The sequence below is a fragment of the Equus quagga genome, chromosome 18 (genome assembly GCF_021613505.1).
Source record: "Equus quagga isolate Etosha38 chromosome 18, UCLA_HA_Equagga_1.0, whole genome shotgun sequence".
Classification (NCBI taxonomy): Eukaryota; Metazoa; Chordata; class Mammalia; order Perissodactyla; family Equidae; genus Equus; species Equus quagga.
The window spans coordinates 39,233,820-39,246,528 of NC_060284.1; the positions used below are offsets into that span (position 1 = coordinate 39,233,820).

The 12,709-nt window shown below is 39.9% G+C and overlaps 1 protein-coding gene across 4 annotated transcripts in view; it reads left to right on the forward strand.

The window, feature by feature from the left end:
- The window catches only part of NTNG1 (netrin G1), a 313,233-nt gene that overhangs the window by 226,689 nt on the left and 73,835 nt on the right, over positions 1–12,709 (forward strand). For all 4 annotated transcript variants that reach the window (XM_046645779.1, XM_046645776.1, XM_046645778.1 and 1 more), the window contains exon 4: positions 2,701–2,873. In XM_046645779.1, coding sequence (XP_046501735.1) covers positions 2,701–2,873 — 173 coding nt within the window. The remainder of the gene's footprint in view (positions 1–2,700; positions 2,874–12,709) is intronic.

A 12,709-nucleotide genomic window follows, 5' to 3' on the forward strand; every position in this document is an offset into this window, starting at 1 on the left:
GAGGGTTCTGAAATCAAGCTTGAGAATCCAGTGAAGAGAGTGTGTTAGCAGAAAGAGAGTGGTCCACAGAGTCAAATCCCCTTAGGGGTCAAATAAGGCAAGACAAAGTAGCCATTGGATTTTCGACAAGGAGGTCATGGGTGATCTTGGCAAAAGAGGCTGTGGTTAGTTGGAAACAGCGAGGAGTGGTTGATGAGAAAACAGAGATGGCATGTATAAAAACTTCAAGATAAGAGAAGGAAGTGTTAAACAGGTAGCTGGCAAGAAGATGAGGGTACAAGGTGGATATTTCCCCCCCCTTAAGATAGTAGAGATTTATTCAGCAAGTAAAAATTTTAAAAGCCCGAAGAGTGTTAACTAACAACCAACCAAACCCAACACAGAAGCATTTAAAGAAATCAGAAGTGTAGAGCTCAGGGTGTCTACAGTGGTCAGGACAGATTTCGGAGAAGAGTTATGAATTGAGTTGAGCCTTGAATGATTAATAAGCTTTTCGACAGATGAGGAGGAGCCATTAATTGGAAGAAATCTGAGAAAAATAAATACTAACCATTCATCTATTCTTCTTTTACCTCCTTTTGTTATTCAAAGAATATTTCTCAGTGAATATAGTCTTTAGAATGGAAATTGCCTGAAACTCAGAGTGACTACAAGTATGAAAGTATTAAGAGTTACAAGATATATAATCCAGTTTACAATCACTACTTGCATTCTTGGTCTTCACACATGAAACCAGCATCTTCTTTGGGGTCACATTGTTCATTTCCTCATTTGGAATTTTTAACACCAGATAAAGGGTGTTAAGTCAGTATAAACTGGGGCTTCTATCACTTAGGTTCAAACATCTTCCATATATAAACACACCCCTAAATAAAGGTGCTAATGTTGGGAAAGGAGAAAGATCCTTTCATAAGCAACTTAGCATAAGTAACTCCTTGCATATAGGAGATTGTTATAAGACCCAGCTCATAAATTAAACACTGTCTATTTCAATTAAGTGAGTTATGTTTTCTCTTATCTTTTTAAGAGATTGTACAAGTGTTAATTTTTAAAGATTCTGTTTATCTAAGTTGAATGTGTATTGTTTAAATAGTAGCTTTGCAGCTTATTACAATTCATAACTATATAGAGGGCAGAGTGTATCTACAAGTATTACAAAGTGTGGTAGACCCCTGAGGAAGCTGAGGCTTTGCCTTACCCAGGGAGGCTTGAGGGGTGCATTGTTTTAGGGGCTAAACCTTTTAGTTAGAAGAGAGCCCAGCAGCTCTCAGTAATAGTCTTAGCCATCCCTCTGCTTCCTCGCCATAAGTATGGGTCAGTGTTCCAAGCAGATCACTGATGCACAAAAGGGAAACTCAGATGTTGCTTATAGACATTACAGAAACCAACATCAATTGTTAAAGAATCTTATTTTCCTACCTAAGAAAGAGTATTGTTACTTTCCCCAATTCATGACATCTGCCACAAAAGAAAACAAATGTAAAACACCACAATATTTGTTTGTTTTTGTGAAACTTGGCTTTCTATATTTTTGTCCTAGTTCCTGGAAGAGGCCAGGTTCATTTAGAAACACACACATGCACACACGCACGTGCACCCACACATCCATATAACATTTTCGTGTTCTGACTCTGACAGACTTTGGTCCTGTATTCCCCAGCCTGGGAGACTGGGTTCTCTCCTTTGAGTGGACACATCTCTTCCCACATACGTTGTTCTGACCTCTGGTCATGGTCATTCTTTCAACCTAGCTTTTACTTTTCCAAAGGATGCAGCCCGTGCTTGATGTGTTACAATTTGTAAGCTGCTGCCTCAACAACTATCACATTGGTCTTTTCAATTTTACAATCCAAGACTTCAGATATAGGAATGTATTTTTGTGGAAATTGCATATTCCATTGTTGCCTCTCATGCATCACATCTTTATTCATGGGCACCAAAGGCCTTTGCTAATGACTTCAAACCCCTGCCACACACAGGTTTTTATTTTCTAGCATTCTAAGCATCTTTTGTCTGAGTCATCTGACCCATTTTTGAGAGACCTTTGGGATCACCGTTTGTGCCGTGAGTGGGAAGTCTGAAGACTACTTGGGTTGGTTAGAGGACTTGGTGGAAAAAGTCTCCCGATCTAAGGAAATGTCATTTCAGAGCTTAGAATGAGAATGCCTGTTTATAACCTCTTGGGATCTATAAGAATAAGTCTGAATAGCCTACTGTCTTAAAAGTTATCTTTCTTTTTAAGCAAATAAGAATTTTCCTTCTGATTTAAGGGAAAACAGAAGATAACATTGTTCATGAAACCCAAAATGGAATTGTCCTAGATTTGATAATATCACAGAAAGACCTATCACTAGTGGCAATATTTTGGATATCTGTTGGGAAACCCTTAATTTCAGAGTACACTTGTCTCCTGGGAGCTTCAGGTCCCCCACTGAATTGACTGACTAGTATTAAGATTCCTCAGTGTGGTGTGAGAACAGGCTGCATGGTAATCACCCCCACCACCCACCCTCCCAAGAGCCCGTGTTGAAAAGATTCTGAGGGTGGGGCCTGCAAATCTGCAGTTTCCCAAGAGCCTCTATGTAGCACTGAAGCACTGCAGAGTGTGAGCCACAACCCAGAGAGATAGATGGAGTAAAGCCTCAATGATCGCTGAGACCAACTTGACTTACAACGAACTCTTGTCTCTCCTCTGCCTAGGTGCAAGTGTAATCTCCATGCCACTGTGTGTGTGTATGACAACAGCAAATTGACCTGTGAATGTGAGCACAACACTACAGGTCCAGACTGTGGGAAATGCAAGAAGAATTATCAGGGCCGACCTTGGAGTCCAGGCTCGTATCTCCCCATCCCCAAAGGCACTGCAAATACCTGTGAGTAACTGCTCGGTAACACCATATTTTGTGCACGATGAGCTGATAGTTCCTCTTAATTTCACTTGCATTTGTGCTTTTACTCCTCTTACCTGTTGTATTACCATTCCTCTTCAAAAATGCAGCTAAAGCTTTAGTCCCTATTTTACCACTTACAAGCACATTTTAGCACTTAGGTCATCTGTTAAATTCAGTCTTCCAAAATTCACATCAAATGTGGTAGGAAAGGATGGAAATGACAGGAGAAATTTTTTCTAAGTGGATGAAACAGGAGGTGCCTTTTTTCCTGCCCCAAATTAATTTCCTATAAAAGGCATTTAAAACTCCCAATTCTAACTTAATTTTAACCATAAACAATTTCCAGAAATTCTCTAAATGTTTACAATCTCATTTCCCATACTGGGTAACCTGAGAGATGCTTTGTCCAGAATATGCTTCCATCTCCAACCTTCACTACAGCCTAACTTTGCCCAGTGAAAGGATTGGCTTTTTCCAATTTCCAGCAGTTGAGGTCATGCCTGGCATGGATCCTGTCAGTACAGGCCTTTAGATAATGAGCATGACTGTAGGCCTGAGGGTACCACATTAAGAAAAGGGATATTTGTGTGTGTATGGAAAGAGCACAGGCATTATCCGTGTTTGCAAACCATGAGAGATGCCCCATTAACACTCATGTGTGCGTCTCACTGATCTCTCTGAACATCCGTAGGAAAACATGCTCTGACACGCTCAAGGAGAGAAGCAATTACTTCCAGAATAAACTGCCCGATTCCATGGATGGACCCATTAGCCACTTGCAAAAGCGCAAGGTTTGTCCTCTTTCAAAAGCAGAAAAAGGTTGAGAGTAGACCCATTCAAGTGAGGAGCAACGGAAGCAGCAGGATGTCGAGCAGTGGGAGAACGAGAACTTGAGAAGCCACTGGCTCCGTGCAAGGCTAAGAATGTTATCAGGCACTTCAGAGCAGCAGCTGTGAGAAGCCAAAACCTAAAAACTAATATCACAAGAACCAGGAGCTTATCAAGTTAAATGTAAGAGTAATGGACTGACTAACAAGCCATGAAGTGTAGGGGCATGAAATTATGATAAAGTTTCTATGAAGAAGAAAAAAAAATCATCCTTCAAAAGGATAAAAAAAAATCCTTCTTTGTAAGGATACTCAGTTTCTGTGTTAAAGAAAAAACTGACAGTCTAACTCCTAAAATTAATACATTAAAGCTCTGTAGAGCAGAAACGTTGGTTTTTCAAGGCAATTTTGTTAATGGAGTCTCTATGGCCCTTCTTCGATTGTTGAGGGTCATAGACACATCATTTCAGAAGGAATCTCATGAGGTTATTTGTTGCGACACCCTGTGACTGGCTACCTAAGAATCCCTGTCACCAGAGTTGTCAAATTTAGTTTAAAGGTTTCCCAAAATGAAAATTTCATTTTCAGCGTCTGCTGCTTCTTTAGTGGGACAGGATGGAAGAGAGCGAAGTTCGCAAACACCTGCTGGCATTCTGGCTCATCCACAGGGCTTGTCAAGACTACCAGAAAGGAGGCTGGCTGGACTGCTGTTGATGGCTCTGGCTTCTATTCTAACATGGCCCTGTTCTTATTCTACCCATGACTGTGCTTCCAAGTCTTGTTTATTTCAAGACATTTTCACTGGGAAGACCTTGTGATGCCAGCCGAACTCTTTCACTGAAATGGATTTTTAGTTATATTCTCTGTAGAAACGACTCATAAACCCCGAGCCTTTTGCATATTGTAGATCACTCCCGAGCCAAAGGAATGTACCTCTTTCAGTTTTCCTTGTAGGTTCCATTGTCTATCCATGCTTTAGCGTTTTACTGTCTTCTCTAGACTTTTGGACTTTTCCACATCTCTGTTAAAATAGGAAAGTGATTGGGGCCAGCCTGGTGGCGTAGTGGTTAAGTTCATGCGCTCTGCTTCGGTGGACCGAGGTTCACTGGTTCCACTCCAGGGCACAGACCTACACATGGCTCAGCAAGCCATGCTGTGGCGGTGTCCCGTATACAAAATGGAGGAAGATTGGCACAGATGTTAGCTCACGGACATTCTCCTTCAAGCAAAAAGAGGAAGATTGGCAACAGATGTTAGCTTAGGGACAATCTCCCTCACCAAAAAAAATAGGAAAGTGACAGATGGACACAATGGCCAAGGAGGTTCAATTCAATGTTTTAGTCCTCAGTATGGCAGAAATTAAACAAACAGTTTTAGAGGTTATCTGCAATGGTCCAGTCTTGCAATGGAAAGACCCCTTAAACTAAATCTCTGACACACCATGCTGTGCTTTAAAACATCCAAGGATGAAAGTAAGCAATTTGCTGGTTTAGTGCATGGCTTCCAGGATCAAATGCCAGATCATCCATTCAGTCTCTATGTGACTTTGAAAAAGTTAAGTAACCTCTCCAACACTCAGTTTCCTGTCTGTAACGTGAGGATAGTAACAGTTTTTAGCTCATAGGGATTTTGAGAGAACTGAATAAGCTAATGCATGTGATGTGTTTAGCATAACACCTGTCACAAAATAAGTGTTCAAAAATAATTTTATTTTTAGGATTTTTTTCTTAAGGCAGACTTGTCCATTATTGGACACTTTTGATTATTATAAAAGTTATTTCTTAATATTAAGTGTCTCCTGATTTCAACCATTTTTTTCTTTTTAAGTGGTAAAAGGTCTATATTGACCCCAGTTTCTTTTCTTCTCCAGGTTATCATCATCAACTCCATTTTTCATGTGATAAATTTTCCATGTCTCTTACCTGATTGCTTGCTCTGGAATTTCTCTTAATTTTTTCGTGTGGAAATTCAAGCCAAGCACAGGACTTCCAGCACTGTTAGCATTTACATTTCATATTGGCGTTTTCTTACACACATGTGCACACACACTCATGCATGACTCTAGCTGGTGCATTACAAGTCAGTTATTTAAGAGGGACACTTAGGATATGCCGTATGCTAACACAAGATGACAAAACCTAAGAAGTAAAAAAGGAATGGCTGCAGCCCCTGATCCCTCAGCATCAATTTCTCCCTGGCCTATAAATGCCACCTGTATTAAATATTCTTTGGATTTAGCAGAATCTCAAGCAGCCAAGATAATTTTTGAATCAGAAGGTCAGTTCCTGCACACTCTTAGCAAAAGAACTAAGAGACCTTCATTAAACCAGGAAATTATAAGATCCGCCTTCAAAGACCTCAGCCCATCACTCAGAGGTACCCTAAACTGGGACGTTGCTGGGAATCATATGCCTTTGGAAGTCCTGAATTCTGGAGCAACTCAAAGGCTACTTTTGTATGGAGCATGTAGAACCAGGGGAGAAGAATACAGAGCCCCAACACTCTAAAATAGCCACCCCAATCTGTGAGACACATCACATTTCCCTATGCTTTTCGCTACAGTAGACTTGACAGAGGCAGAAGTAATAACTCTTATGATGATATTTTTATTCATCATGCTTTTTTTTTTTTTTAAAGATTTTATTTTTTTTTTCCTTTTTCTCCCCAAAGCCCCCCGGTACATAGTTGTGTATTCTTCGTTGTGGGTTCTTCTAGTTGTGGCATGTGAGACGCTGCCTCAGCGTGGTCTGATGAGCAGTGCCATGTCCGCGCCCAGGATTCGAACCAACGAAACACTGGGCCGCCTGCTGCGGAGTGCGCGAACTTAACCACTCGGCCACGGGGCCAGCCCCTCATCATGCTTTTTATTCACGACCCAGGGTGGTTTTTTGGTCCTTTAAAGCCATATATATATATATCTATTAAGTAACACCTCTTTAAATTCTGATCCCTGTGAACTAGCACAGAATATTTTTCTACAAATAGATGCTGAAAACTTAGTAATCACCCTTTAGGACCTGTAACTCCATCCACATCTACACTTCTGCTCCCCTAACTGTGCTCTATGACCCTTAGAGGAATTCCATGGCCAAATAAGTTTGGAAAATGTTTTACACTATACTGACTCTTAGAGATTCTTGTTACCTTATTTCAAACATTTGAAAATCCTGTAGTAAAGTAACCTATTTTATCTTGTGTTTCCCAAACTTAATTGTTCATGAAACACTTAATAACTTTCTATAAAACACTCTTGGGGACATGCTGCTCTAACCAATTTCTTCACCCTAGTGACAGAAATTTCATGGAGACAGATAGAAAGCCCAGCTAGTTCAGCCATATTCAATCTTTCACTTTCGTCTTACGTACATGGTCTAATATTCTTCAGAGAAAGAAAATTAAATTGATCTGACGTTGCCATTATTTGTTTGTTCAGAAATCCAGCTTGAATTGTTGCACAATATGTAGGTCTCCTCTGAGTGATGAAAAGTAATTTGATGATTGTTCTATTATTGTCTCTGGTATTAAGTTTGCATTGACCAATTTATATATCCCCAGGTCTACACATGTGTGTCCTTATCCAGACAATTTCCTAAATGCTTTAACATGCATTAGTTCATTCTTAACTCACAACAATCTTATAAGGTAGATGCTACTCTTTTCGTTTTACTGATGTGGAATCTTATGACTACTGATGGAAAGCATCTTGTTTAAGTTTTACACAGCTGGAAAGGGTAGGAAGGAGGATATGAGCCCAGGTATATCTTGACTCCAAGGACTGCACATTGTACTAGATGCTTCTTAGGTTAAAGTTCAGTGACTTCCTCTGTCCTTCAGTGGGGTTTAGGCTCCATTTTGACATTTGTTTGGACAAGTCAGTCTTCTCTAAATTTGCTCTCTCCTGCTTGTCTTCCTAGATCTCTTCTGCTATTTCTTTGCCTTCAAACATTCCCCTTCTGCCCTTGCTTTAAATTTTCATGCTCCCCACCCCTGCCTCTTCTCAGTCGACAGTTTTTTCCTTGGCATTCCAATTTATTCCTGTGGTTTTAGTTCTTCGTATTATTGGTTTAATAGTAATCAACCAACTCTAGCCTGAATCTTTCTAATAAATCCAGACTGATTTCTCCAGCTGTCTGTAAAGATCTCAAAGTCAACATGCTAGATACTGAATTTATTCCTTTCCCCAAAATCACCTTTGTCTTCACTCTCTATTGAAATTCTGCTCATTTTTCAAGATTGCCCGTCAATGCCTACTCCTCAGTGCAGTCTACCTAGAATCTCTCATGCAAAATCAATTGCTCTTTCTCTCTAGATTCTTGATAATGTGTGTAGACTTACAATTGGTTGACTATCTGTAACAAAAATAACAATAATAATAATAACAATAGCTACTATTTATTAAGCTAACCATAGCTTTTATGTTTTGTGAAGTGCTTTATGTGCTATATTGCATTAAATCCTCACAATATCCCTGTGGGGTATATACTATTTTTATGCCCATTTTACAGATTAGGAAACATAGGCTCATAAAGGTTAATAAGTAAGTTGCCCCAAGTTCCCACAAAAAATGTGTGACAGAGCAAGATTTAAACTCAGGTCTAGCTGACTTCAGGAGCTAAAATTTAAGCAATTCTTAGCAATTTAAGAAAGGAACCATATTTTATTCTTGGCCTTTATAAATTTTTGTGGAATTAATTTTTTGATGAATGAATAAGTAAGCCTAAATAATCCTGTAATGCGCATGTGAGTCATTGGCCTCAGATTGATCTTCCCAAGTCTCCTGGATTAAATGGCTTTCACAGCACAGCAGCTCTAACACAAGAGCCTCTGGTCTCCTATAGGAAGAGGCCAGCTGAGATCTTGGAGGAAATATGATAAGAAAAAGACTCACTTTTTTTTCATGGGTGCTCGTGGCCCATCCAGCCATCTAAAGATGGCACAATGGCAGGCTGGTTTTCAGAGGCCTCCCCAAGTAGCTTTCATGGCCTCGGTGACTTGACCATCATCAGGCTCTGACCACGAGCCTTTCAAGCTCAGAACCCTGATTCTATCAGCCCAATAAGGAGGACCTTCCTTTCAGTGCCTTATGTATATGAACCAAGCTGTAGGCCCCATAAATGAAATCAGAATCTCAAGTTATTCATGTACAACCACCAGTCCACAGTTTCTTGTCTGAAGCTCATGGGACCAATATGATTTAGAATTCAGAATTTTTAGGATTTTAAAAGGTAATACAGTGAACATATATCATATACAATACCCACAGCAGAATATCATGTGGCACCACCTCATCAAAGACTTTAATATTTCTGCAGGAAACCTATGAATATTCTCACCAAATGGGTAAGGGAGGACCTCGTATTCCTTCCAAGCCAGGTTTTCCCACCAAATTATTTCAAATCACATTAGGTTGTGCTGCAGGTAAATGTTGGGGGGAAAAAAACATTCAGTTTTCAGTGTCTTTTTTATTTGAGCATTGGAGATAAGAGATTGGAGCCTGCAAAAAATTGAGAGATAGTATAGAGAAGGTGTTAAAGGCTCAAACTCTGGAACCTGGACTTCCAGTTCAAATCTCAGTTTCCTTCCCAATGACTGAGATGACCTTGAGCAAGCTCTTTGTGTCTGCGTTTCCCTCATCTGTAAAATAACCCTAAGCATTGACCTCATAGGATTGTCATAAAAATTAAATTAATTAATACAAGTAAGGCATTTAGAACTGTGGCAGGCACATAGCACAAAGTGAAGTTAGCTGCTATTTTCATTATAATTTCACTGAGATCTAGCATGTGGACCCAACCCAGCCTTATCAGCAAATTGTTCCATTGGAGATAGCAGCCATATAGGGGGATATCTTGTGTCCAAACGCCAGTTTATTCATTCACAATACGACATAACTGTTGCGGTGTTCAAAATATTCAAGCCCTTAAGACCAGTGTATTCTCTCCCCTGTAATTAAGTCTCCTTGCAGAGCCAGATAATAATCAGAAAGTTGCTTTGTGAGCACGGGATCAGGAAATTTAAATGACTCGGATGCTAATAACATCCGGCTGAAACATCCTGACACATCCATCGTGTCACAGGGTCAGCCTCCCTAATGCCACCAGAACACTGAAGATTTGAAAGTTTACAGGTTACCCCTCCCTCTTCCTGACAAAGCTAGGACAGCACTGCCACCATATGCCTCAGGATCCTCCTCTTTCTGGGCTTCTACCTTCCAATTTGCCATTCTTCCATTCTTCAGATAATGTAAATACGCTAAGTCAAGTTAATGTTACCTCTGTCAACTCTGTCACGTACACTCAGGTCCCAGAGCCCTTCTGTTGCTGTAGATGACTTTAGCTATCTCTGCTTGGCTCGTTTATATGCTGATTTCACAGTGTGATTCTGTGAAGGCAATCTTGCTTCCTTCACTTCCAAGTTCCTGGGAAACGACTCACCGTACCTCCTGTCAACAGCAGTTTGGACCAGGGGCCAGGACTGTGAGGATGTTGGAAGTAACTCTTCTGGAATGCAAATGAGGCTGAAGAAGGTTTTCTTACTCATCACCTACCTGTCTTTCAACTGGGCTTTTTGGATTCAGAGCCTCAAATGGCTGCAGCCTGACTAGAAAAACCAGTCACCTACTTGATTGGTTCTTTTCAAACCATCTATCACGATAGTGGTAAAACTTCCTATCAATTTGAAGCACTTCAAATCCTTGTCTCTTCTGCTTCCCTCTTCATGAAAAGCTACTGAACTTTCCATTGATTCTCAAAAGGAGTTACAGCTTTTAGCACTGCATTAGTCTGCTTTGGAAGATCAGTGTTTATTTTCGAGATCTCCGTCATGTTGACTTCCTTAAGCCTAACTATGTCCCCCTTAGCCATTTTCTTGATGGTAGGATTAGTAAAATTGAGGGAAAAAAAGAAGAAGAAGAAGAAAATAACACATTACGTAATTCTACTAGGTTCTCATCCCCCTAATTGCAGCAAAATTCCTTTAAAACAGACATTAAAATAAGTATTTGAGTGGGGAGGGCTGGTTGAGGAGGGAGTAACTGCACAAGTGCCTACAAGCTGAGCCCCTTCTTCTTCTGATACACGGAGCCCTTGGGCTTACTCAACGTGTATGTGTGTCTCCAACTGAAGGGGCATTTCTATTCCAGAAGAAGCAACAGCACTAAAACCGTATATCATGTACTGCAGAACCTTCACTTAAAGCTCATGCATGCCTGTGCCTCATTTCCTCAGTGCAAGTTTAGCAAGGTCTCAGTAGACAGGGATTAGGAATTACGTGCTAAAAAGAGGCCAACCTGGACAAGGCGCTTGCTTCTCTTTGTGCCTTCAATTTCCTCTTCTGTAAAATGGAAGGGCTGAATAAGATTATTTCTTAACTCTCAGCTCTCAATTTTTTATTACTATTTCTGAATTAGTTTATCTGGTTATCTTCCTTCCTTTCTATCTACTCATCCTCTATTTATCTTTCCTAAGTATTTTTGAGGTTGTTTCCAAGGTGGATTTAAACTAATGAAGCTTATATTTCAGAGTCCCTCACTCAACTCTTTCTAAATTAAAAAAAAAAAAATCTATTTCATAGCTAGTCTTATATTTTAATGTTGATATTCTTGCTCTTAAAGAGAGCTCTCAGATTTGTGTATGTTTTAGGCCCAACAAAATCTGCATTTGCCCCTGGGTGGCTTAGGAAAAAAGACAAATACAAATAAGAATATCTAGATAGGAATCTAAAAGGAAGATGTGAGAAAAAGAATAGAAAAAAATGAGCCAAACATTAAATGTTTACCCAGTTGAGCATCACGCTGAGCTCTGAGCCTCTGCATTTCCTGGAAGGCAAAGTGGTGAGAGGCATCTGTGTATCTTATAGCTCTCACTACCAGAATGGAGGAAATATTCAAAGAGAACAGAAATGTTTATTAATACTGAATTCTGAGAAATGTCTAAGTGGAACATTTTATAGGCAACAAGATCATCTTATGACCAAAAGTGGTGTTTTCTCTATGATAGAAACCTTCTTGGAAACAGGGGATAAAGTTTTCCTCAAATATACATGGAGCAACTCTTCTGTACTGGGCATTGTCCAGGGTAGATACTAAAGAGACAGAAGGGACAAGACATGGTGCTTGTCCCCTTAGAACTCTCAGACAAACACACGAACAATCATAAAAATAAGTTGCTAAGTTGCTCGTGGAGGCCTGGACAAAGAGGTGTGCCATCACAAAGAAGAGAGTGGCTAATTCGCATGAGGGAAATGGAGAGGGAAGGGAAGAAATAACTTCTGCACTCAACTTTAAAGGTAAAAATATTCTTTACAAAATAGTTGTCACTTCACAGGGAATTTTTAAAAACTGCCAACATGTGCCCAGACAATTTTCCTGAACATAATCTGACTCTCATTCCTGGGGCTTTTGGGCACTGTCCCTGTTGTTAAATGGAATTGCGTTCATTGGAATTGGATTCGTTTCTTACAGACTCGAGAGAAACCTGTCTTTCATGAAATGAATTGTTACCGTCCTGTCTTACTTCCTTAAGCATTTGAGAGATTTCTCATGACTTACTCATAGCCTTTTTGATGGACATAATGGGTTTATTAAATTCTTTACTTGTCTGTAGAGAACCAAATGCAAGGTGTTTGGAAATTGCAATAAGAAACATTAGGAAAAAAATAACAAATGAAAATGGACATCCTTTGGTGTTCAGATATTTTCAACCTCAAAAATGTTTATTCCAATGAGCAGTTTAAAAATCTTTTCTAAGCAATTCCTATTTTACAGCAATGGAATAGAAAGTGACTCACCTGGCAGAACCTCAAAAAATTGTAAGCCACAAAATGAGGGAGAGCCTAAATTTTAAGCATCCAAATGTTAGGTAAAAGAAAATATCTTCATGAGGAAAATAGGATCTCATAATGGCCTTGCTCGGCGAGGTTTGTGTAGCTGCAGTGAGCGTTTGTCCCTTGTCCTGGCCTCCCCAAAGGAATGGAAACGTTTCTGCATCTTTC